This window comes from Daucus carota, chromosome 7 (genome assembly GCF_001625215.2).
Source record: "Daucus carota subsp. sativus chromosome 7, DH1 v3.0, whole genome shotgun sequence".
Taxonomy (NCBI): Eukaryota; Viridiplantae; Streptophyta; class Magnoliopsida; order Apiales; family Apiaceae; genus Daucus; species Daucus carota.
In genome coordinates this window covers 22,338,755-22,366,348 of record NC_030387.2, presented here as the reverse complement: position 1 = coordinate 22,366,348, position 27,594 = coordinate 22,338,755, and the positions used below count along the sequence as shown (strand labels likewise).

Sequence of the window (27,594 nt, the reverse complement as noted above, 5' to 3'; positions counted from 1 at the left end):
ACACTGACACGGTAGTTCAATTCAATTTTGGCTCTGAATGTGACGCTTGTGTTTAGCAATTTACTTGGAGAGTCAGTTTGGGTAGCATAAGTTTTATTAAAAATGAAATAATAAAAATAACAAATTGATGTTTATTTGAATAATGATTAATTTTTATTAATAACATAAATAAAATTAAATAAATTGATGAAAAAAAGTATGTTGTACATATTGAACTAGTTTTTGACTTATTTATAAATTTAATTTTGTCATTAAGTTATTACAAAGGACATACAACATTTTTCACTTTACCTTGCATTTATACCCAGCCAAGCTCATAGTTACAAATTATCCGAGCTCATCCTTTCCTCCGATAATCCGGCATCTGCTCGGCCTATGTGAAGCACATTGACAACTTTAAACGAATGAAAAGGTCAACTCTATCCCCTACTCTCATGTGGCCAGAGAATAAAACACAGGCCTTGTTTGGGAATTAGCAATTAGCTGTTAACGGATTGAATTAGATGTTTTGACTAGCGGATTGAAATAGATATTTTGACTAACGGATTGAATTCGCGGTTTCGTGTAAAACTGTTTGGTAAATAGCTGTTTCATTAGCTTTTTATGACACATCAAACCGCTAACCCAAAAAACTCCTCAAAGTAGCTTTTTGAAAATTAGTTTTTTGAGGTCAAACTTCTATTTCAATCAGCTAACTATCAAACACTATCATTAGCGTATTGAAATGGTCAAACCTCTAACTCACCCCAAACCTCTAATTTTTTCTCAAACCGCTGACTTCCAAATACGGCCACAAACTCGTCAATAATTTTTATGTTTCTGCAGAAATAGATCTCTCTCCCCTCTCCCCTCTGTTTTACTTTTGTGAATGTGCAGTTGCCTACCTAAAGCAGGGACACGTTTGGGATTCCCAATGAAAATGAAGGCATGCATGCACTGGTTGGGAGTTTTATCAGTTAAAGTGGGTTCTTTTACGGCGGAGGATTTAACCCATGCATGCACTCGATCTAGCTAGAGGCTAGAGCAGACACGCCCTTGTTCTTTCTCCGCCTCAATTCTACCATCTGTCTTCTCCACTGTTCTGCTCTCTTTTACCTTCTTTTTTCTTGGAGTGTTCGCGGTGTGCGGACGGTGCGGTTTTTTCCTAAAATCGCGAACCAACCCGCGTATGCGGTTTGAGAAAATTCGTAAACCGCAACCACACCGCGTGATATAAAAACCGCATAAACCACACCACAAAATTGCGGTGCGGTGTGGTGCGGTTCATGCGGTTTGCGTGGTTTATAAATTCAAAAAAATTATACTTTCTAATGACAATATAAATATAATTTGAAATTATGTGTGCTTTTAATTTTATAATACACAAACACTAATTTAGAGTTACTCATCAAAAGAAATATAAACTAAAATATGAGTACGATAATGATGAAGATGAAAAGATTTCAACACTAAGAAGTTGTTTTATAAAAACAAATATAATTATAATATTTAATTTGTCATCTTAAAACTAACCTTAATTTGTATCGTAAAATTATTAAAATTAAGTTGAGTAACTTGAACATATACATACACACATAGGAGATAACATCATAATAAATAATCCATCTATATAATATATATATATTTATAATTACATGTGATATATTTTTATATATTACAAAATTGCGGTGCGGTGCGGTTTGAACCGCGCTTGTATAATATCAAACCGCAACCCGCACCGCACCGCGCGGTTTGTTAAAATTTCAACCCGCAACCGCACCACGAAAAAGAAAAATCGCATTTTGCGGTGTGGTGCGGAGCGGTGCGGGCGGTTTATGCGGTGTGGGCGGTTTGATGAACAACCCTACTTTTTTCGGTTTTTCTAGTGTGTGGGCACACATTAAGCGCGAAATTTTACATGTTTGAAAGATTTTTGTTGACGGAGGAATTTAGTAGTTAACAAAATTCGAGGTTCGTGACCGAAATCAATATCTGTGACGGTGGCTGAGCGGAGGTGATGAAATTTTAGGGGTGGCTGAGATTAGGGTTTTGAGTTGCCTCTAGATGCTCTCCACTCGTGTATCCTAGTTTGCCTACGTACCCCTATATTTATAGGGGATCAAGCCAGTACGTAGTTCTTTTCTCCTAAGAAACCTAATAGGATTAAGTTTCCCCTTCTGTTATCTTCCTCCTGAAAGGGGCCCAATACAATGAGGCCTAGACTTGGGCCTTGTAGACTCTCGAGCATCCAAAACTTACCCCAAATGCAAGGACGCTTCTCTACTCCCGACAGGGACAACCCGCCAGACTACAGAGATAGAGCCTTCCATGGTGTATCTTCGAGAAGGTTCCACAAGCTCCCCGACAAGGACAACTCGCCAGACTACAGAGCAAGGCCTCCTCTAATCTTCATTCTCTATCTCCCAAGGAGGGCAACTCCTCAGACTACAAGGTAGAGTCTTCGACAAGTTAACAGTAGAGCCCATATACACCTAAGAGTGTCCCCCCAGGCATAATATGTCTCCTTATGCCCTTCAATCATTGATCTTGTTCATAGTTAGAAAGGTCTTCAATATCTTGGCGCGCCCACATTTTACGGCATGGACACCTAGAGCCTGGTCAATTTCAAAGTTGTCAACCCATCATAGTCTTCTTTCATGGACCGGGTCTTCATGATTAAGATTCATATTTTTGCGTATAACAATTTTTATTGGCTCTCATATCTTAATAATGGTGAACTCCCTGTATATACACCACCACACCAATAAAAATCTTTCAAACATGTAAAATTCCGCTCTTAGTGTGTGCCCAAACAAACCCTTCTATTTTACCATTGTCTTCTGCGTATGTGTAATCGATCAAACATGCCTCTCACTTACAAGTTACAATCCAAGACTTTTACTAGAGGTTTTTACTATCTTCTATTATTTGTTTATCATTTTTCACGGATCAATATCTCCCAAATATATAAAATATCCGGATTCTTAATAACTACCTTTTGTTACAGAATGTTACACTATAAAATATCTTAAAAAATAATAAATATTATTAAAGTTATGATTCCATCAACTTATAATTTTGATAATATAGTCTCTTTATTCTGCATAAAAAAACAATTACATCTTGCATTTTCTTTCGATGACATCGCACATCATCATCATTATTATCTTATAATAATCATGATATCAGTTACAAATACAATGACAATACTGCACACCGCCATCAATCCTGCATTTTCCTTCTATAGCACCACACATGTCCACACACTTTTGATTACAACTTCCTTCCGAGTAACCACCTGGGGTACATTCTACCTGAGTATCAGAACAACACTCCAGTGCTTGAACTCTTATAATATCTTCACCTGATTATCATTAAAAATTCAAATTATATATATGCGCGTTAAATATCATGTCAACCGATCATGTTGTAAATGATAAACGTTCGACAATAAAAAAAATATTTATTTTGATTTCAATATGTAAAACATGAATGCGATACATAAAACTCAAAAATTAATAATTATTCTGTAAATAATAGTGATTACTAAATTTGACAAAAAACGGTGATCACCACATAAATAAACTCTCGTTAAAACGTAAGAAGTGTATGTGCCAAAGAAATATATCAGCTACAAGATTTCAGTTTATTTTAATTAAAATGAATTTTATAATACAGCTTATACTATATAAAAAATAAAGGTCAACATAATATTGATTATGCAAATAAGTGAAAATGTAACAAATGATACTATTAACTTAACACACAAAATGATAATAATTAGCATATAAACCTGTGAAGAATATAAGATAAGCCATGAATAACAATGATGCAATTTGCAATCTTGTCATCTGCATATTTGTTTGTTTTGTATGAATTTTTATGATGAAGCTATTGCTAACTAGGCTATATATATAGAGTTCAGAATATAAAATTAAGCGACAGTTACAAATTTCGTTTATCTTAAACGGAAGTTTTTTGATTTTTTTAAAGATTTATGCTTACTTTTTTTGGATTTTATTAAAAATCTATATGATATCTTCCACAAAAATGTGGTTCGCAGATTGCATATCTTGTGGTCAATCTTGACCGTTTCAATCATAAAACTCTTATTTGACTTTGAATTAGATATTTATTTAATCTTAATTTTAACTAAAAAATAAAAGACGTTATCCTTAGCTTTTGTCAGTTTTGTTTAATATATGAAACATCCACCCATCACATCATTCATGAAAATATATTTCATATATATTTAACACTTTTCGGTCAATCTTGACAAATTACATGTTAAAAATATTTGAATTATATTTTCGCAAAGAATATTTATATATTATATATATATTACTATATGAATATTTTAATATAATCAAATGAGTGCATTCGCCAAACCAAAAATTGTTGGGAATAAACAAACGATGATAATGCAGCAAACAAAACTTTTTCTGTAACACGCATAAATACGATAATAATTAGCATATAAAATCATGAAGAATATAAAATGAAAAATTAGCAACCTTGATCCAACTGAGTATCTAGTCATTTTAAATACATAAATCACAATTTATACATCACAAGTCACTAATTTATAAAGCATATCTCGCGACTAATAAATTATATATACGTACTTGCACATTTATACAACGTATATAATCATCATCTTCACCCATACTACATTGAGGGACGTCCTGTTATCATTACCAGCATTTTTTTATGATTGGATACCACCGGGTACCATTAAGATCGATTAGCCACGACCGCTTGCCACCATAACTTACTATAATTAGCGACTATTTATTACCATCACACGCCTCCTCTCATCACTACTTCCTACCATCATCGACCTCCTATTATCATAATTGATCATCAATAGTCGACAACTAATAGTTAAGATAAGTAGATTTTTTCAATTATAAAAAATAAAAATTGCAGATTTTATTATATAAAGCAGTAATTAATGCAGTATAAACTAGTGACTCCTGTAGCTGTAAATAGTGAATTTGAAACATGTTTTTAGTTTGTATATAAGATTTGATTTGTATTTGATCACTAGCCTAAAGTAATAAAGATGCTAAAAGTAATATTGAATAATCAGGATTTTTAAAAACTATTTTATTATTATGTTAATTATTTTTCTAAAAAGGAGAAATAAATTTTTATATCTTATTTCAGTTTGATGAATTTTCAAAAAAAAAATTATTTTTTGGGCTTATATATATATATATATGTGTGTGTGTGTGTGTGTGTGTGTGTGTGTGTGTGCCACGTCAATTCTTTAACTATTTATTATCAATGTTAAGGGCGTATACCTAATTTAATCTTATGCATCGATTTCTATATAAATGACATGATCTTTTATTTTTAAGTTACTCAATTTTACCTATTACTCAGTAAATTTGCCCCCGTAATTATCTTTGATATAGAATTCTTAATAGTTACCTTTTCTTAAATAATGTTACATTATAAAATATCCTAAAGAATAATAAATATTATTAAAGTTATGATTCCATGAGCTTATAATTTTGATAATATAGTCTCTTTATTCTGCATAATAAAAACAATTACATCTTGCATTTTCTTTCAATGACACCGCACATCATCATCATTATTATCTTATAACAATCATAATATCAGTTACAAATACAATGACAATACTGCACACCGCCATTAATCCTGCATTTTCCTTCTATAGCACCACACATGTCCACACACGTTTGATTACAACTTTCTTCTGAGTAACTTCCTGGCGTACATTCTACCTGAGTATCAGAACAACACTCCAGTGCTTGAACTCTTATAATCTCCTCACCTGATTATCATCAAAAATTCAAATTATATGTATGTGCGTTAGATATCATGTCAACCCATCATGTTGTAAATGATAAACGTTCGACAATAAAAAAAACTTTATTTTGATTTCAATATGTAAAACATGTGTGCGATACATAAAACTCAAAAATTCACAATTATTTTTTAAATAATAGTGATTACTAAATCTGACAAAAAACAGTGATCACCAGATAAATAAACTCTCGTTAAAACGTAAAAAGTGTCTATACAAAAGAAATATATCAGCTACAAGATTTCAGTTTATTTTAACAAAAATGAATTTTATAATGGAACTTATACTATATAAAGAATAAAGGTTAACTAAATATTGATTATGCAAATAAGTGAAAATGTAACAAATGATACTATTAACTTAACACACAAAATGATAATAATTAGAATAAACCTGTGAAGAATATAAGATAAGCCATGAATAACGATGATGCAATTTGCAATCTTGTTATCTGCATATTTGTTTGTTTTGTATGAATTTTTATGATGAAGTTATTGCTAACTAGGCTATATGTATAGAGTTCAGAATATAAAATTAAGCGACAGTTACAATTTCGTTTCTCGTAAATGGAAATTTTTTTATTTTTTTAAAGATTTATGCTTACCTTTTTTTTATTTTATTAAAAATCTATATGATATCTTCCACAAAAATGTGGTTCGCAGATTGCATATCTTGTGGTCAATCTTGACCGTTTCAATCATGAAACTCTTATTTGACTTTGAATTAGATATTTATTTAATCTTAATTTTAACTAAAAAATAAAAGACGTCATGCTTAGCTTTTGTCTATTTTGTTTAATATATATGCAACATTATTCCATCACATCATTCATGAAAATAAATTTCATATATATATTTAACACTTTTCGGTCAATCTTGACAAACTACATGTTAAAAATATTTGAATTATATTTTCGTAAAGAATATTTATATATTATATATATTACTATATGAATATTTTAATATAATCAAATGAGTGCATTCGCCAAACCAAGATTTGTTGGGAATAAACAAACGATGATAATGCAGCAAACAAAACTATTTCTGTAACACGCATAAATACGATGATAATTAGCATATAAAATCATGAAGAACATAAAATGAAAAATTAGCAACCTTGATCCAACTGAGTATCTAGTCATTTTAAACTACATAAATCACAATTTATACATCACAAGTCACTAATTTATAAAGCATATCTCGCGACTAATAAATTATATATACATACATGCACATTTATACAACGTATATAATCATCATCTTCACCCGTACTACAATTAGGGACGTCCTGTTATCATTACCAGCATTTTTTATGATTGGATACCACCGGGTACCATCACGATCGATTAGCCACGACCGCTTGCCACCATAACTTACTATAATTAGCGACTACTTATTACCATCACACGCCTCCTCTCATCACTACTTCCTACCATCATGGACCTCCTATTATCATAATTGATCATCAATAGTCGACAACTAATAGTTAAGATAAGTAGATTTTTTCAATTATAAAAAATAAAAATTACAAATTTTATTATATAAAGCAGTAATTAATGCAGTATAAACTAGTGACTCCTGTAGCTGTAAATAGTGAATTTGAAACATGTTTTTAGTTTGTATTTAATTAGGGGTGGACGCAGAAAGTGTCTCCAGGGGGGCCAAAAGAAATTACATAAAAATAAAAATATGTTCCGATACATTAAAATTGAGAGCGTCGCTCTTTTAAGTCACGAAAATCATCTATAATAGCATCTAAACTAATACTACGAGCAATATATCTTTCTCAATATACAATATCAAACAATATGAGAGATATTCATCTTCCATTTTGTTTCTAAGTCTATTTTTCACAAGACTCATAGCTGAAAATGATCGTTCCGTTGTTGCCGTAGAAACAAGAAGTGTTAGAATAAGAGTCACCACTCTATATACAAGAGGATATACGTCTGCTTTTCGTGTCTTTACCAACCATTCACACAAATCAGAAATGGTAGACAATGATTCAAACATTGGATGTTGACGTTCATGACTGAAATGCTCAAATTGCATCTTTAGTTGAGCCATCTCATATTCTGCAAAATCTTGTGGATAGAATTTTTGTACCAACTTGTATATATCATCAATCCTCATTGATATACGCATCTCCTTTGGATCTAACGCTGAGCTAAGCACAAGCAACTCCATTGTTTTCTCATTGAACTTATCGTTCAACTCTTGCAATTGAGTGTCTATCACAGCAAGAAAAATATCAATCTTGTAATGATGCTCAACCGTAAAATGATCTTGTTGATGACGAGCCCTTCCATTCCTTCCAACATACCTATCACTCATATTTGGAAGTGGTATACTAACCTTCTCACAGAATGACTTCACATCCGAAAGTAGCCCATCCCATCCTTCATTTCGCAAGTTCTGGATTAGCAACTTAGTTGAAGAAACAAGCTGCATTGCATTTAAAATATCTTGAGATTTATGCTGCAAAGCTTGACAAAGTAAATCACTTATCTCAAGAATTTTCTTCATAATATGCAAAATGAGAACAAACTCAAATGAGTTCAGTGCCTCATATGCAGCATCTGCATCTCCTCGTTGAGCAGATGTGACTCCATCATCAATAATATTCAATAAAACTTCACATGTAGCACTATACATATTTAACAAACTTGAAACAGATTTTAAATGAGACCTCCAACGAGTATCACCGGCTCTTTGTAAAGTACCAATTTGATTTTTACCTTTACCACTGTCAAGCTCATCAATTGAAAGTAAATAGGCAATATTTGAAGCATGAGCATCTTTTAATTGGTCACTGCGCTTACATGAGGAGCCGACAATATTGATGATTACATTCAACTTGGAAAAGAATCGTTCGATAGGAATAATTTCCCTTGATGCAGCAACTAGTGCCAATTGTAAACGATGAGCCATATAATGAACATAGTATGCATAAGGGCATTCACGCAGAAATAAGGCGTGCAACCCATTCCATTCTCCTCGCATGTTACTTGCACCATCATAACCTTGTCCCCTTATATTTTGTATATCAAGACTGTGATGAGATAAAATAGAACAAATTCCATCTTTTAATGTCAGTGCTGCAGTGTCTTTAACATGTACAAGGCCAAAGAATCGCTTTCGAACGTGACCATTTTTGTCGACAAATCTCAGCACTATAGACATTTGTTCTCTTTTAGACTCATCTCGAGCTTCGTCAACAATCAAACAAAATTTTGCATCACCAATTTCTTCACGAATAGCATTCTTCACTTTAGTAGAAAAGACATTTAAAATTTTTTTTTGCACTCTTGGTGATGTATATGTCGTATTTTTTGGAGCATTTGACACCACTTCTTCTACTTTGTCATTATAAGAGGCTATGAAACTAACTAATTCATTGAAGTTTCCACCATTCAATGAATCTTTGGTCTCATCATGACCTCCAAACGCCATAGCTTGAAATGCTAGCCACCTAGCAACACTAATTGAAACTTGCAAGCGGAGTCGATTATCTTGAACTTGTTGAGATGTGAATTTCTCTAACCTTTGAGCAATATGGATTTCTTGATTCATAAGATCATCACATGCTCGTTCTGCATTGCGATGAGAAGAATTCAAATCCTTTCCAACATGGGTCAAAAGCGCACAATTTTTTCCATTTTTTACTTTCTTCCATGATTGAAATCCATTAATCGAAAATGCACCAATATTAGAAGGCCCTCCTTGTGGACGAAACAAGTAACAAGGTAGACAAAATGCAGCATCTTTTTCGGGAGAGTATTCTAACCATGAAGGAAATAACTTAAACCATGATGATTGGAAACTTCGCGGATGCTTTTCTTTGGATTTTGGATATTTTGAAAGAATAATTTGATATGGGCCAGCCTTGATATAAGCTCTTCTAATTTCATCACGCTTATCAACAGGATAATCCCATATTGGAGGTCGTAATCCAGGATCTCGCTCTAATGAATTGACACATGTTTCGATTCTTGGAGATTTTCTAGATTGACTTTCAACAGTCACAGCAATGGGAGTATTGGAATTAAGAGGACTATTTGAAGCCTGAGTCTCCTGATTATTAACCTCAGGCTCAGAATTTTTCCTCTTGAAAAATCTTTCAATAGTTGGGGGTTTTCCCATTTATTAAACCGGGAAAGATAAGAAAATAACACCAAATTATATGCTATCAATTCAACAAGACAACAACCTTGCAATTTTAGATTATATTATCACAATTTTCACATACTACACAAATATAATATAACGAGCAAAAATTATCAAATTGAACTAATACCATTCAAGCAATTCATTAATAATCACTCCAATCAAAATATCAAAATTAGTATGTCAAGTTTTACCTGGTGATGATGTAGATGTAGAGATGTAAAAGTACTGAGAATCTGTTGTGTAGTCACCGATTTGAGTTACCAGACGCCAGACGGAAGCACAAGCACTGAAGCAGAGCCTCGGGAGTCAGGGAGTTTTTTATAGCTTTTCTAATTTTTATAATTCATTCTTTTACTTATATTTTGATTTAAAGAATATAGGGCTTGGTCTTTTATGTATATATTAGGCCTCTATTTTTGCTTATCGGGCCAACTATTCTTTTACATAATTCAAACAGGGGGGGGGGGGGCTGATAAACTATATTAACCAAGTAAAGGCTATATATATATATATATATATATATATATATATATATATATATATAGGGTCTTACTCCAGTACAAACTCCTTACTGTACAAACGTACAAACCAGTGATTATGACACTAATATTTAGTGATTAGCAGATTTTAATTTAACAAATACACATACATCCATCACCACCGCCACCACAATCACCTCCAATCACCACCACCACGACCACCCCACCCACCACCACCCACCGCGATTGCCCAGCGCCACTCTCTCTCTCTCTCTCTCCACCATCCACCACTGCCCAACGCCTCTCTCTCACCACCACCCACCACCAACCACCACCACCACTGCCAGCGGCTCTCTCTCTCTGGTTGTTCGCTCACCGATTAGTGCTATACACACACAAACACACACATTCACCACTGCTTTTCTCATCTCCCTCAATCGTGTTTCTAGCACTGCTCTCGCGTCGGCGTCGCGGCTGCCGCCGGCCGCGCTGCACCACCACTCGGCTATGCCGCCCCGTAAGTGCTCCCCTCCCCTTATCTCTCCATCAGACCCCCCCCCCCACTAGATTTAGTGATTCTGTTCAATCATTTAGTGATTCTGTTCAAGTCATTTAGTGATTGTTTGTACGTTTGTACACTAAGGAGTTTGTATTTGAGCACTTGCCTATATATATATACTAGTATGTTTGCCCGCTCCGCATGGGCGTTCTAAATTAATGTTTTTCAAAAAAATATGTTTGCTTAAATTTGTATTTGATTAGAGTTGATGTTTTATGTTTTTGGATAGAAATTATTTTATATTTATTTTTTCTATTTCTTGTTCTGATCTATTAAATCCTAAGCTGAAAAATATCTGATAATAGAGATAATCTCGTTATTTCAATTTTTGGTACGATATGTTTGACCCAAATGGCCAAATATATATAACTATAAATTTAATTTATAGAAATAAAATGGTACAAAAAATAGTATAAACATTTATATTGTATTTTAAAATAAGTAATGCAAGACCCAAATATTAGTTGTTTTTCATTATAAAATAAAAAATGAGTTGTTTTAAAAATTTGAAATTAGCCATCAATATCTGTGCCAAAAATTACAATGAATTCTCTCCGAAAAATCATAGCCTACACAATGAATTCAAAGTCTCAAACATGTTAAGCCGTTATGGTTGGATTGTGCCAGCTTACACCATGCCTCATGATGCCCAACATGTTACTGTGCTTCGTGTAGACTACGATTATTAAAATACTCGATTTTATAATTAACAGTCTGAACAGTCATTCCTCTTGTAGTTAGTATTTGATTCTTCCAATCAAGTGCTCCTACTCAGGAACTATGGCATCTTCTAAATATCCTTAACTACAAATTGATCCCACATATAATTAAACTATTAGACTATGTCTAATGAAAGCAAATTAATATTAGAACGCATCTACACAATAACACAATTCCTTCATTATTAAAGATGAACTGAGACATTATAATTGGGCCACCCTGAGGCTTAAACAATTATTTGGACATCATCATGCAGACAATTTTTCGGTGAATCCTTGCATTGGAACTTTCATTTATTTTAATATCATTAAACAAATTACAAAAATTGCATATCCCGATATATCATCAGATTCCAATTTTACAGAAGTAAACAAACCTTGAAAGGCTCGTCGTCTCTTCTAAATGCCATACCAAGTACATATTTCAACCAAGTAGAAAATCCCCTGCATCAACAGAAAATGCATACTATATTTTCAGACATAAAAAGAAAGTAAATATGAACTAATTTTATAGTATATAGTATATTCAGAATTGCTGATAAATTGTTGATAAATCTTATACACAATCAATTTTCTAAAAGATAATCATATAGTAGCATATAGAATGTGATAAAAATCCAGTTGCCTTGTCTCGGGATTTAAAATCAAGTTCCATGCGGTCAATCTTTTCAGTCATTGCCTGGAAAGAAAAATGATCAAATAAAACTTTTAGTTCTATATTACCAAAAACACTTTAAGTAGTTAAGAGTAAAAATATAATTCTCGAACTCAATCACAGGAACTAACCTTCTTCTCTGCTTCTTCCTCAGACACATCATAACATAAATCATAACATAAGATTATCCTAAAACACATATGAATAACACACAAACTGCACAATATTAAACGAAATTAAGTTCATAAGAAAAATATATGAAATGGAAATTCAAAATCTAAAAATTCTCTGGCACATTTTGTCAAACACCTAGTGAATAAAGCGTCACAACATCTATGTGTACAAAACTAACATATATCTCTATATAACTCAAAATCTAAAATTCAGAAAAAATAGTTAAAGTTTCTCTCAGAACTTATATCAAATAGTTGTTCTCCACAAATAAAACACAATAATCCATCTCAAAATAAACTCGCCATATCAAACAACATCAAATTGAAAAAGAAAAAAAAAACCAAAAATATATATTCGAACAAAATACTAACAAAGAGAGAGGGGTAGGGCGATTACCAACTCCTGCGAGAGAGAGATAAAATCGGAGAATTGATTTAACAGCTGCGCTTCAAATCATAAATCTATACTCTTCAAAATATCCTTGAATCAAGCTTCTGCAAAAACAATCAATCATCAATAAATATATACTACAATATGAGAGAGATGAATATATGAGAGTAAGGAGGGATAGAGATAGATACACACAGCGGGATTCAAATTTGAATAAAACCAAGCCTCGGAGAAGAAGGTGGAGAACAGCTGCCAAGATGCGTGAAAAGGGCGAGACGGCGGAAATAATCGCAGCGCACGCGGGAGAGGTTAGAGCACAATGTTTTGAATTTTGAAACGTAACTGTAGTGGTAAGCAGAGAATCTGTGTAGATGAGCTGTGCAGATGAGAAATTGTGTGGCTGAGCAGTGTCCACGTGTTTATACCGTATAATGAGGCCGTATAGAGTGGCAATATACTGAAGATACACAAAAAACAGAGGGACAAAGTAGACAATTTGTACCCAAAAGTGTAGTAGGATTTATAATTTAAATAGATATATATATATATATATATATATATATATATATATATATATATATATTAGAGGTTATGCTGAGACCCTAGCGGGGGCCACGGCCACTGCCAGCCATAGTGTACGTCCGCCGCTGTATTTAAGATTTGATTTGTATTTGATCACTAGCCTAAAATAATAAAGATGCTAAAAGTACTATTGAATAATCAGGATTTTTAACAACTATTTTATTATTATGTTAATTATTTTTCTAAAAAGGAGAAATAAATTTTTATATCTTATTTCAGTTTGATGAATTTTCAAAAAAAAATTATTTTTTGGGTTAGTGGGTAGGGAAAATGAAAGTTTATACATATGGATATTTCTTTTATATTTTTATATATATATATATATATATTAAGATGTGTCACGTCAATTCTTTAACTATTTATGATCAATGTTAAGGGCGTATACCTATTTTATCTTATGCATCGATTTCTATATAAATGACATGATCTTTTATTTTTAAGTTACTCAATTTTACCTATTACTCAGTAAATTTGCCCCCCATAATTATCTTTGATATAGAATTCTTAATAGTTACCTTTCCTTAAATAATGTTACATTATAAAATATCATAAAGAATAATAAATATTATTAAAGTTATGATTCCATGAGCTTATAATTTTGATAATATAGTCTCTTACTTCTGCATAATAAAAACAATTACATCTTGCATTTTCTTTCGATGACACCGCACATCATCATCATTATTAACTTATAACAATCAGAATATCAATTACAAATACAATGACAATACTGCACACTGCCATCAATCCTGCATTTTCCTTCTATAGCACCACACATGTCTACACACGTTTGATTACAACTTTCTTCTGAGTAACTTCCTGGCGTACATTCTACCTGAGTATCAGAATAACACTCCAGTGCTTGAACTCTTATAATATCTTCACCTGATTATCATCAAAAATTCAAATTATATGTATGCGCGTTAGATATCATGTCAACCCATCATGTTGTAAATGATAAACGTTCGACAATAAAAAAAAAACTTTATTTTGATTTCAATATGTAAAACATGTGTGCGATACATAAAACTCAAAAATTCACAATTATTTTTTAAATAATAGTGATTACTAAATCTGACAAAAAAACAGTGATCACCAGATAAATAAACTCTCGTTAAAACGTAGAAAGTGTCTATACAAAAGAAATATATCAGCTACAAGATTTCAGTTTATTTTAACAAAAATGAATTTTATAATGGAACTTATACTATATAAAGAATAAAGGTTAACTAAATATTGATTATGCAAATAAGTGAAAATGTAACAAATGGTACTATTAACTTAACACACAAAATGATACTCCCTCCGTTCCTCTCAATAGTTTACATTGAGTTTGGGCACGGAGGTTAAGAAATATGTATAAAGTAGTAGAAAAGTGAAAGAAAAGTGGGTAAAGTGGTAGGACCTATTGTTTTTAATATATAAAAGGGAGATAGTGGAGTAAAAGTAGTGTGAAAAGGAAGAAAAAGTGGGAAAATGGTGGGACCCATTAACTATTTTAGGAAAGTTTTGTAATGTAAAGAAATGAGAGGGACATCCCAAAGAGGAAAGTGTAAACAATCTAGAGGGACAGAGGGAGTAATAATTAGCATAAACCTGTGAAGAATATAAGATAAGCCATGAATAACGATGATGCAATTTGCAATCTTGTTATCTGCATATTTGTTTGTTTTGTATGAATTTTTATGATGAAATTATTGCTAACTAGACTATATATATGGAGTTCAGAATATAAAATTAAGCGACAGTTACAATTTCGTTTACCGTAAATAGAATTTTTTTGATATTTTAAAGATTTATGCTTACCTTTTTTTATTTTATTAAAAATCTATATGATATCTTCCACAAAAATGTGGTTCGCAGATTGCATATCTTGTGGTCAATCTTGACCGTTTCAATCATGAAACTCTTATTTGACTTTGAATTAGATATTTATTTAATCTTAATTTTAACTAAAAAATAAAAGACGTCATGCTTAGCTTTTGTCTATTTTGTTTAATATATATGCAACATTATTCCATCACATCATTCATGAAAATAAATTTCATATATATTTAACACTTTTCGATCAATCTTGACAAACTACATGTTAAAAATATTTGAATTATATTTTCGTAAAGAATATTTATATATTATATATATTACTATATGAATATTTTAATATAATCAAATGAGTGCATTCGCCAAACAAAGATTTGTTGGGAATAAACAAATGATGATAATGCAGCAAACAAAACTTTTTCTGTAACACGCATAAATACGATGATAATTAGCATATAAAATCATGAAGAACATAAAATGAAAAATTAGCAACCTTGATCCAACTGAGTATCTAGTCATTTTAAACTACATAAATCACAATTTATACATCACAAGTCACTAATTTATAAAGCATATCTCGCGACTAATAAATTATATATACATACATGCACATTTATACAACGTATATTATCATCATCTTCACCCGTACTACAATGAGGGACGTCCTGTTATCATTACCAGCATTTTTTATGATTGGATACCACCGGGTACCATCACTATCGATTAGTCGCGACCGCTTACCACCATAACTTACTATAATTAGCGACTACTTATTACCATCACACGCCTCCTCTCATCACTTCCTACCATCATGGACCTCCTATTATCATAATTGATCATCAATAGTCGACAACTAATAGTTAAGATAAGTAGATTTTTTCAATTATAAAAAATAAAAATTACAAATTTTATTATATAAAGTAGTAATTAATGCAGCATAAACTAGTGACTCCTGTAGCTGTAAATAGTGAATTTGAAACATGTTTTTAGTTTGTATTTGATCACTAGCCTAAAGTAATAAAGATGCTAAAAGTACTATTGAATAATCAGGATTTTTAAAAACTATTTTATTATTATGTTAATTATTTTTCTAAAAAGGAGAAATAAATTTTTATATCTTATTTTAGTTTGATGAATTTTCAAAACAAAATTATTTTTTGGGCTAGTGGGTAGGGGAAATGAAATTTTATACATATGGATATTTCTTTTATATATATATAGGGTTGCACTCCACACAGACTACTTTAAAAAAAGAACAACACAGAACACTATCATAACACTTTATTTTTCATAAAAAATTATTTGTCAAGATCATAATCGCATAGTTAAACACCAATTAAACTTGATATATGAAATCAAACATCCAAACTCATCCAAATTATTAATATAAAATATTATAGAATCTATAATAGAATCTATAAAAGAATCCAGAATAAAATCATATATATATATATATATATATATTTTAGACGATTAATATTACATAGAATCATGTTATTTTTAATCCATATTTATTGGTAAACATGTTAGATACTATAGTTATTCATAATAAAAGATTGATTAGCTTAAAATTAGAATTTAATTCAAGTTTTAGATGAGATTCTATATTCGATTCTTAAGTGTTCTTCTTTGATCTTCTTGTAAAGGTGTTCTGTTTTGAGTAATGCCATATATATATATATATATATATATATATATAAGTTCTATGGAGTACAAAAAAATTGGAGTATTGGAGTACAAAGTTTGATAAAATGTAATCTAGTCATCTAAATTTCAATTTTTTTTGTCCAATAATATTTGTAAATATTTGACAACCTGCACATTATCTTCTACAACATAAACATCGTGATCAAATGGTAGAATAATTACTTTTATAAATCATAGGACTCTATGTTCTGCAATATATCTAATAAGCAGAATAATAATCTTAATACTTGTTAAAGTTGAAAGATATTAATGATTAATTGACAATTATGTGTAAGACAACTTATAAATGATAGATTATATCAAAATTTGGATAATCAAAGATATTATATAGGATCAAACTAAAAAATTATGATTTGTACTACAATACTCCAATGTTTTTATGTACTCCATAGAACTTAACTCTCTCTCTCTCTCTCTCTCTCTCTCTCTCTCTCTATATATATATATATATATATATATATATATATATATATATATATATATATATATATATATATATTAAGATGTGTCACGTCAATTCTTTAACTATTCATTATCAATGTTAAGGGTGTATACCTAATTTAATCTTATGCATCGATTTCTATATAAATGACTTGATCTTTTATTTTTAAGTTACTCAATTTTACCTATTACTCAGTAAATTTGCCCCCCGTAATTATCTTTGATATAGAATTCTTAATAGTTACCTTTTCTTAAATAATGTTACATTATAAAATATCCTAAAGAATAATAAATATTATTAAAGTTATGATTCCATGAGCTTATAATTTTGATAATATAGTCTCTTTATTCTGCATAATAAAAACAATTACATCTTGTATTTTTTTTCGATGACACCGCACATCATCATCATTATTATCTTATAATAATCATAATATCAGTTACAAATACAATGACAATACTGCACACCGCCATCAATCCTGCATTTTCCTTCTATAGCATCACACATGTCCACACACGTTTGATTACAACTTTCTTCTGAGTAACTTCCTGGCGTACATTCTACCTGAGTATCAGAACAACACTCCAGTGCTTGAACTCTTATAATATCTTCACCTGATTATTATCAAAAATTCAAATTATATGTATGTGCGTTAGATATCATGTCAATCCATCATGTTGTAAATGATAACGTTCGGCAATAAAAAAAATTATTTTGATTTCAATATGTAAAACATGTATGCGATATATAAAACTCAAAAATTCATAATTATTTTTTTAAATAATAGTGATTACTAAATCTGACAAAAAAAACAGTGATCACCAGATAAATAAACTCTCGTTAAAACGACTATATATATGAAGCTATTGCTAACTAGACTATATATATGGAGTTCAGAATATAAAATTAAGCGACAGTTACAATTTCGTTTAGCGTAAATGGAATTTTTTTGATTTTTTTAAAGATTTATGCTTACCTTTTTTTATTTTATTAAAAATTTATATGATATCTTCCACAAAAATGTGGTTCGCAGATTGCATATCTTGTGGTCAATCTTGACCGTTTCAATCATGAAACTCTTATTTGACTTTGAATTAGATATTTATTTAATCTTAATTTTAACTAAAAAATAAAAGACGTCATGCTTAGCTTTTGTGTATTTTGTTTAATATATATGCAACATTATTTCATCACATCATTCATGAAAATAAATTTTCAACTAGTTAGAAATTTGCAATTGGGTTATCCAACTCAAAAAACTTTCAGTAATATCTTTATATGCTTAAAAAATTTCATTCAGGTCACTCACCGTTGTTGGATAGCTCTTTGTTCGTTTATTTTTTTCAATTTAAAGGAATATTGTGATCAGTAACCTAAAGGAAAGTTTCTTGATTTTGATGACCCAATTGCAAGTTTGTAGTTAGTTGAGTGACCAAAATGCTGCTTGATCTGACTGTACATGACACAATAGATGTATTCAAGTCAAGTCACCAAGCTTAGTCAGTTTTCCCTCAAATTTTTAACTGAGTGTAACAATCAATAACCCGAATGAAAATTTTAAAATGTAAAATGATGTGACTGAAAGTTTTTTGAGTTGGATGTCCTAATTTCAAATTTTCGATCAGTTGAGTGACCAAATTACAATGTAACCCTCTCACTTAATAAGCAATACTCTAAGATCTTAATTATTAAAACATTATAAGTTAATTTAAATTTATTCAAAATATATAAAAGGTGAAAGTATATTATACTTATTTTTATAAAATGATAATAACTAAATCAATACTTTCACCATCTAAATTAATATTCTCGAAAAATTTAAGCTTTGTTTACGGTAAGGTCCCATAAACTGTATATCAAAGTCTCAGTCTAACACAAACAATCTAAAAAAAATTAACATGAATCCATCAAAATATATTCACACACTTAACACACCTTTTTATATTTTAGAAATTATTCCTAACATATTTGTGTAGTGCTTTTTTGTTGCATTTTCTTACTATTCTAGTATATAATTATATGACAACCTATGTGGCAAGTATTTTCATGTTGCTAGCCACTAGCCTAAATATTTTATGAACTTAAAGCTTATATATGTGATTCGGGAAGTAAATATGAGGGATTTAAAGATTGTTCGAGATGAATTTTCTAAAATATAGGAAGAGATGCTGTTGGTGATGAAATTCGAATGTTTTAGGTGTTGTTATAAAGGAGATTTAGTGGTGTGCATTATGTTGTTGTTCAAGTGTTTATTAATATGCATGTAGTTGAGAAAACAAATATTGCAGAAGATAAGTGTGTTTCGATCGGAGAAGAGAGGTTGAAATTAGTGGAGGTTGTCGATGGCCACGTCATCACGATGGTGTTATGCATGCATATAAAACTGGTATGTATGTATATACATATGTATGTTTATGTTGGGATTTAATTTGTTAATTTTTAAGAATAGATTGATTGTGTATTGTGTTGTTATTGAAGATGAATTTCGGCGAGTTCGAAAGAGTTTCTTAGTGTTTATGCATATCTTTCTTTGTGTCTTTGTGCATAAGAGAGAAGAGGGTGGGATAGAGGTGTTCATTAAATGTGAAAACGTGATTTTAGACTCTACCGGGATAATCAAAACTATCTTTACCGAAAGAAGATAATTGTGTTTGGACGAGAGAAGAGATAGATTGAAGTTAGCCGAGGTTATTCGTTGTCACATCGACACAAAGGTGTTACACATGCACATGCACATGCACATGAAACTTTAAAGGTTAATTATCAAACTCATCACTGAAGTGAACAAATGGTATCAAACTCATCACTGAAGACTCACTAAAATCGCTTAATGGTATCAAACTCATCACTGCCGTTAAAAAACCTAACGGAGGTTTAGACGGAATGACACATTGGCGGTTGACGTGGCACGTTAATAAAAAAGACCGAAGAAAAACAAATGAAAGAAAAGAAAAAAGAAAAAAGAAAAAGTAGAAAATAGAAAGAAAGAAAGTAAACAAGAGTGAAACATATGTCAACAGTAGCTACATACATAGACACGCACTGCTGCTTCACACGGGAGAAGAGACGAAGCGTCAACAACATTGAGAGCGAAAGAACAAATGTCAAAAAAATATGACTATGGGACAACTTGGAGAGCATAACAATGGAGAAACTGCAGGACAAGTTTAACATTTTAATTCTAGGTTCACTGATATTTCTTAGACTTGTGTTCATTCGATTAACATTTTAATTAATTGAGCTTGAACAATGTTTGTTTTTGGATCCATCTTTCATTTAACCTTTAAACATTATGGGTTGTTTTTGGAAATTCGAACAATGTATGCTGCTTCATATGTTAAATTTACATATATTTTTATTTTCATATTTTTGTTTGGTACAAGAAACTCCAAAAGAAAATTTAAAAATATTTTTTTGCCAACAATAATAATTATAATTATTAAAAGAGAAAACATTTCAATATTATTCAAAAATAATTATAATTTTAATAAAAAACATAAAAGTTAATCTTAATTGTTTAGTTAATTATATATTAAAATTTAGTTCCATGCATTTATTTAGATAATTATATCCTAAAAATAATTTAATAAAAAAATTGCATACTTTATTTCCATGTAAACTTATGTGGCAGGCCTACAGCCAATGTGTCATTCCGTCTAAACATCCGTTAGTTTTTTTAACGGCAGTGATGAGTTTGATATCATTAAGCGACTTTAGTGAGCCACTTGAGACCCGTGGAGATCAGTGATGAGTTTGATACCATTTATCCACTTCAGTGATGAGTTTGATAATTAATCCGAAACTTTAATGTATGTATGTGTTAGGATTTAATTTGTTGATTATTAAGCATAAATTGATTGTGTATTGTGTTATTGAAGGTGAGTTTCGGTGAGTATACGTGTATATTTTTGTGTCTTTTTGCGTAAGATAGAAGACGGTCAGTGTTCATCAAATATACGAAGACGTGATTTTAGACCATTCTGAAATAGTCTAAACCCTGTTAAATCGTAGTCATGAAACTTGAAAGTCGTTATCAATAATGTTTCCGACTACATGGACTAAAAGGATTTGGTCATATTTATAAAAAAAAATATTTCATAGTTAATCGGAAACGAATCATTTAAATATTTTAAATTTAAATATTAGTATTAATATATCCCCGGTAATTATGTTTGTTGTTCAATCTCATGAACAAGGAGATTGCTGAAAAAAAATAAGATTTAGTTGAGATTTTAGATGACTGATTACTTGACGAATTTGTAGGAGTCATACAATCTATCTTTTGTTAGCACCTCTTCAAATCAAATTGATATTTCATTCAAACTGAGTATAACACAGGTTGTTTCTGATTGCTTGGTTCTATATATATTGAAACAGGTTAACAAATTACAATGAACATATAGATGGATGTATGTACTCAGTGTAAGCCAAGTTAGCATAATGTCCGAAAAACACCAGCTTGCTCGACGATGATTAGTACTAATTCATTATCTCCTTCTTGCCATGGACAAAGCATTGCCTTCAAAAAGCTCCTCTATCAATGTCTCAATGTCTTCTGGTTGATACTTTATATATTTTTCTACATGTGATCGTGAGCCATCCAATACATGCCTATACCTTCCCAGAAATGATCGGTATGCCGGAGTTACGACTGCTGATATGGAAGCCCTCAGCTCAGACAGAAGCTGCTCATCGCTTACAATCCAAGTGCTCTGAGTCTTGTGAATCTCATCAAACATGGTGTTAAAATTTTTGAACTTTTCTTTCAGAACCGTCTTCGAGACCCTGCCATTCCCCTGTTGCAGCCCCTCAAGACTGATGCACTGCAATAGCCTGCCCCATGTATCTCTTTGATAGCTTTTGTGATAATGTCTAACCACTGTTGATCTTTTTCGGCACCAGGTATCGCCCATCACTAGGTGGATCTCGGCCGTGCCCTTGGCCTTCTGCAATATATATCTTCCGTTGTTCATTAGAAAAATGTAGCACAGGGACGGATCTTTGTAGAGCTTTGATTTGGCCTCCAGGTTCGCATCCAATAAATCCATGACTTGCACCAGCCGTTGAGAAAAAGGCGAGGTACTGCCTGATGATTCATCGCTAGCGCTGCTGTCGAATTTTGTGTGCTTCTCGAATATGTCTTTGAGAGCATCATTGAATTCGCATGCATATTTCAGATAATTCATGACGTAACGTGTCAAGGGGTGCACTGCACCCCCCGGGACAGGGGTTTTCGCGACATCGTTCTTAATTGAGTTCTCAAGATCAGTAAAACTATTGACAGCAGCCTGGCCAATCCTATCTCTGGCATTCTCAATCTCAGACTTGAGCTCATTCTCCGATTCCTCTCCAGAATCACTACTAACCGCGGGAATAAGATCACGTAGAGTTTCGTACATGTCAAGAAATTTAAACAGCTTGTCAGTTGAGCTTTTCGTTATAGCCACAGCCTCAGCAAAACCAAGGAGCTGAATCAAGACCGTCCTCGCAAGGTTCGCGAAAAGGTTCCAACTAATAGAAGGATAATCTGAGAAGACGGAATCAACGAGCTTACGTTCTCTTGGTAACAAATCTGTGGAGCAATGCTTGACCACAGTTGACCACCGCGCAATTTCTCCTTCTAGAAGGTCCCAATTCATCTTCTGAATGTGTTCTATGTTATATTTCTCGAACCCGAGTTTTTCTAATTCATCTTTAAAAACGGTTCGCCTTTCGAGCGTGTAGACTTGCTGGCACTCTGTTTCGTATCCTGAACAGACCATGGTATTCGCCAAAATGTAGAGCTTCTCCATCTGTTTTTTCTCGATATTATCCTCCTCCGCTTTCGAAATCAAGCAGCAGTCCTTCCTGGAATCTTCTAGCAGGTTCCAAAACGCGTCTTCGATGAACATCATCGCCTTCTGCAGAACGGCGCTCGTCCGATTCAGGGACGTGTTGGTGTCGTCAGAGGAGAATTCAGTGAATGCGTTGGTTAATTTATAAATTTGCTTCACGGATGCAATAAAAGCCTCTTCTTCTCCTTCGTGAGTCGTGGTTAGTCCAAATTTATGACGAGAAGTTGTGTACAATGCAATGCGAGATTCGACGAGTTTCGATAAGGCCTCGACAGAGTCAGGGACATCAGGCGGGGGAGAACTGGATAGAGCATCGAGAAACTCATCGATTTCCGCAGAAAGCTGCTGGACATTGCCTCGAAAATCCTCGGTATCGACGATTTCAGTATGAGTATGTGATTCTTGGAGGATTTCATCGTCTTGAGCCGAATGGTTCCTGGGGGAAGGAGTTTTCGGGCTGAGAGCGAAATCATTTTTTTTGTATCCGTTAATGCGAGTAAAACTACCGAATTTTCCAGACTGGTTCTTCTCCATGATTTTTAAAAAGTGACCAGGTGACGAGAGGGATTAGAAGGATCGTATCGAGATCGAGAGGGATGAGAAATGGATGGAATTTGGATTGTGAAGTTGATGGATTGTGTTTGTCTGTTTTCCTGTGGCTGTCAAGGTAAGGAATAGTGTGCATGAATTTTTTGTTTGTTTACGTCGGGATATATTACAGGCGTTGATTGAGCGAGGACCCGGTTCTCAAGCTTCGTTTTCTTTTTCGGGGGACATTACATTGGTCATCGAAAATATCGCATTTGTGGTTTTGGGAACTGATCAGATACTTTTGAAAATGAGAGAAGCTATTTTGTTTCGTTCTTTCTAGTGTGCCCAAAGACACACGATAAGCACCAACTTTCATGAAAATGGCTTGTTTTGATCGGTGAAATTGATGTGAATGCAGGGGGCCATTTACATTTATTATCTATCCACCAATCAAAAGCTAGAATTCTCATGGGAGTTAGTGATTATTGTGTGCCCTTTGGCACACCATAGAAAATTCGATTTTGTTTTTGTAGCTTGGAAGTTCTGAATTCTGAGTGGAGCACTCAGTGAGTCCATGCGATTTAGTTTGGGGCGGAGTGAGATTATTAGTATTCCCTCCGTTTTAAATTTGATGTCCACTTTAAAAAAATTATACAGTTTAAAAAAAGTGGATTTTCACAAATTAATTACATTAAATGATCAAAATAAGTGGAGTGAAATTGATCTAGGAAATATAAATAAGAGATATGTGGAGTAGAATTAACTTTGAAAATATGATTTTGCATTGAAAATTGAAGTGAACAAATAATTTGAAACAAAAAATTTTCTTGAAAGTGTACATGTAAATTGAAACGGAAAGAGTACTAAAATCTAAAATCTCAATCAATCCACTAATGAAATTCTCAACCGCGATCAAAAAGTGATTGTGCTTTATTGAATAAATTTCTAATGCGAAGTCGTGATTCATGTAATTTGATTCAACTATATATGTATCAAGTCTTCTGAAAAATAAACTTTTTATAAAAACTAATGATATAATTTTAACATGTTTTAGTTTTTAACATCTTTAGGTGCATGTTTCTTTTGATGACTAATTTATTATGATTTGAATATAATTTTTAATTATGACTTTGTTTTTATATTATGTTTATTTATGTGCAATATTTTTTCAAATTGGAAGGAATCAAATTATTTGGTTAATTTTTATAGGAATATGTTTTGACCTAATTTGGTATGTTTAGGTATTAGACTTTGATAATTTACCGTTTATTTTGATATTTTTTGTCTCATGTGTTAATATTATGGATAATTGTGATTTTTTTTTTGCCACAGATAATTGTGATTTTTTAAATCTCTTGCATAAATATTCTTTATGAATATTTAGTAACATTTTATGGTGATCATTATTGATGATTTTAAACGATTTAAATTTTAATTGTGCATTGTTTGAGGCGTATTTGTACCATCCATAGGTGACCATAAGTGATGACGTTCGGCTTCTAAGAAGCAATTATTTATTTTGGTTATTTTAGTGTCTAATCAAAGATCTTCCTTTGTTTGAGATTTTATTTTATTTTTTATTTTAGAAAATATATACACACATTTTTAGAATTAATTTATTTTTGGATATATTATCTTTTATAATTTGTATAATGTATATAAGTTTATATATGAATTTATGTTCTTCTTGTTTCGTTTGTTTTTTTAGGATCTTTGGTAAAGATTTTTATGGCTTTTTTTCTCTCAAATATTAAAATATTATTATCTAAACGCCGGAGATATCTTGCACGTCTTTCAGTTGGATGATAATCTTTTTTGATGAATGAAATCTCTTGTAGCGGTTATTATATCCCGAAATACGATTTATTTACGTGTATGTAGACCTGACAATAAAAATGATAGTATAATTTTATCATACACCTCCCGTCGCGTATGACTCCGACGGACTTAAATCTAACAACGGAGATCTTAAACATGCTCCGAGTCAAGTGCAAAAAATGTATACGAATTAAGTGTAATTGATATAATGTAAATCAATATTACCAATAAGCTACTAATATAATTATTTTATATTTATAAAATCATGTAAAATAAATTGTATATTATATATTTTGTATTGTGATTCAATTCTATGTTGGGCTGCTAAGAGAGCCTAACTCCACAATAGTATAATATTGTCCGCTTTGGGCCTAACTCGCACGGCTTTGTTTTTGGACACCTCTCAAAAGGCCTTGTACTATTGGAGTTGTTCTAGCTGCTTATATTCTAGCTTTATGCCCCTCCCACAACCGATGTGGGACAACTCCTAACAATCTCCCCCCTCACACATCGGGCTCGACACTTGTCGAATTACGCCTCCTGATGTGCGATCGGGCTCCCCCTTAAACCCATACTGGAAGTCCGTCTAGCTAACTGGCTTCCCCTAGGCCCAAACTGGAAAGGCCCACCTGCCTCATCGTTAGCCCATTCTGGGCAGCCCCTCTGCCTTTTCGTAGGCCCTTTCTGGAGTTCATGTGAGATTGTCACGGACCGTTCCAACCTAGCTCTGAATTCTAATACCACTTGTTGGGCTAGCTAAGCGAGCCTTAATTCCACAATAGTACGATATTGTCCGCTTTGGGCCGAGCTCGCACAGCTTTGTTTTTGGGCACCTCCCAAAAGGACTTGTACTAATTGGAGTTGTTCTAGCTACTTATATTCTAGCTTTATGCCCCTCCCACAACCGATGTGGGACAACTCCTAACAACTCCTCCTTCCAAGAACCACCAATCTTGTGACTCTTATACCGCCGCTACTTATCGGTTCCTCATCTTGCGGGGACACACCGTCCGACCACCTTTGTCGGAAAGACTTTCGACACAAGCCGTCCAAGACCTCTAATCATAGTTCTGGAGAGCCTCCCCCGCATCACACAATTACAGACCGCAACCTCAAGATCAACTTATTAACTTGGCTCTCATACCACTTGTCTGGCTGCTAAGTGAGCCTAACTCCACAATAGTACGATATTGTCCGCTTTGGGCTTAGCCCGCACGACTTTGTTTTTGGGCACCTCCAAAAAAGCCTTGTACTATTGGAGTTGTTCAAACTGCTTATATTCTAGTTTTATGTCCCTCACACAACTGATGTGGGACAACTCCTAACATTCTAGTCATATTTAAAATCAAACCCACGATTAATATATAAATAAGCGGTTAATAAAAATTCAATTTCTAATCCATTCGTATTTTACAATCAATATATCAATATACTTATATAAAGGAGAAGCGAGGGGCGTGTAGGTGGCGCCTCTCACACCGCTCCGTTCTATTTTTCTAATTTTCTGGAATTTTTGGATGAAAAATATCAAAAATTAGAACTACCTTTTTTACTTTCGGTTATATTAGAAGTAAGTTTCAGAATCTGATTTTGTTTCAGATTATTTATGGAATATAGTAGTTTGAAAATTTTAATCTGATTTTGTTTGAGATTATTTAATAATGGGAAAGAGTAGCACACAAGTCTGTCTGCACTTATAAATACGCCTATAGATTGTAGGGTTTTGGATCATCTCAACACAAGTTCCTCTCTCTCAATACCGACAAATTCAAACACGGGAAAGAAATATAGTCTTGACATGATATTGATGGATGATACCAATAAATAACTATTAGTGATGTATGTGTGTTGGTTATTCTTTTATAATATTTGTTTTGTTCATCGGACATGTTTGTT

At 32.3% G+C, this 27,594-nt stretch overlaps 2 protein-coding genes across 2 annotated transcripts; both read right to left on the bottom strand.

Annotated features, from left to right (window-relative positions):
- Positions 1–7,572: 7,572 nt before the first annotated feature.
- LOC108194728 (uncharacterized) lies at positions 7,573–9,960 on the bottom strand. Its single transcript, XM_017361672.1, has one exon. It carries the CDS (start codon positions 9,958–9,960, stop codon positions 7,573–7,575), a length of 2,388 nt encoding a protein of 795 aa, XP_017217161.1.
- An 11,918-nt stretch (positions 9,961–21,878) lies between these two features.
- LOC108195599 (exocyst complex component EXO70C1) lies at positions 21,879–24,216 on the bottom strand. Its single transcript, XM_017362579.2, has one exon. It carries the CDS (start codon positions 23,881–23,883, stop codon positions 22,003–22,005), a length of 1,881 nt encoding a protein of 626 aa, XP_017218068.1. The 5' UTR covers positions 23,884–24,216; the 3' UTR covers positions 21,879–22,002.
- Positions 24,217–27,594: the final 3,378 nt, after the last annotated feature.

What these genes read in the sequence shown, in the direction of transcription:
- LOC108194728 (XM_017361672.1), bottom strand. Translation starts at nt 9,960, where the DNA reads ATGGGAAAACCCCCAACTATTGAAAGATTTTTCAAGAGGAAAAATTCT.
- LOC108195599 (XM_017362579.2), bottom strand. Translation starts at nt 23,883, where the DNA reads ATGGAGAAGAACCAGTCTGGAAAATTCGGTAGTTTTACTCGCATTAAC.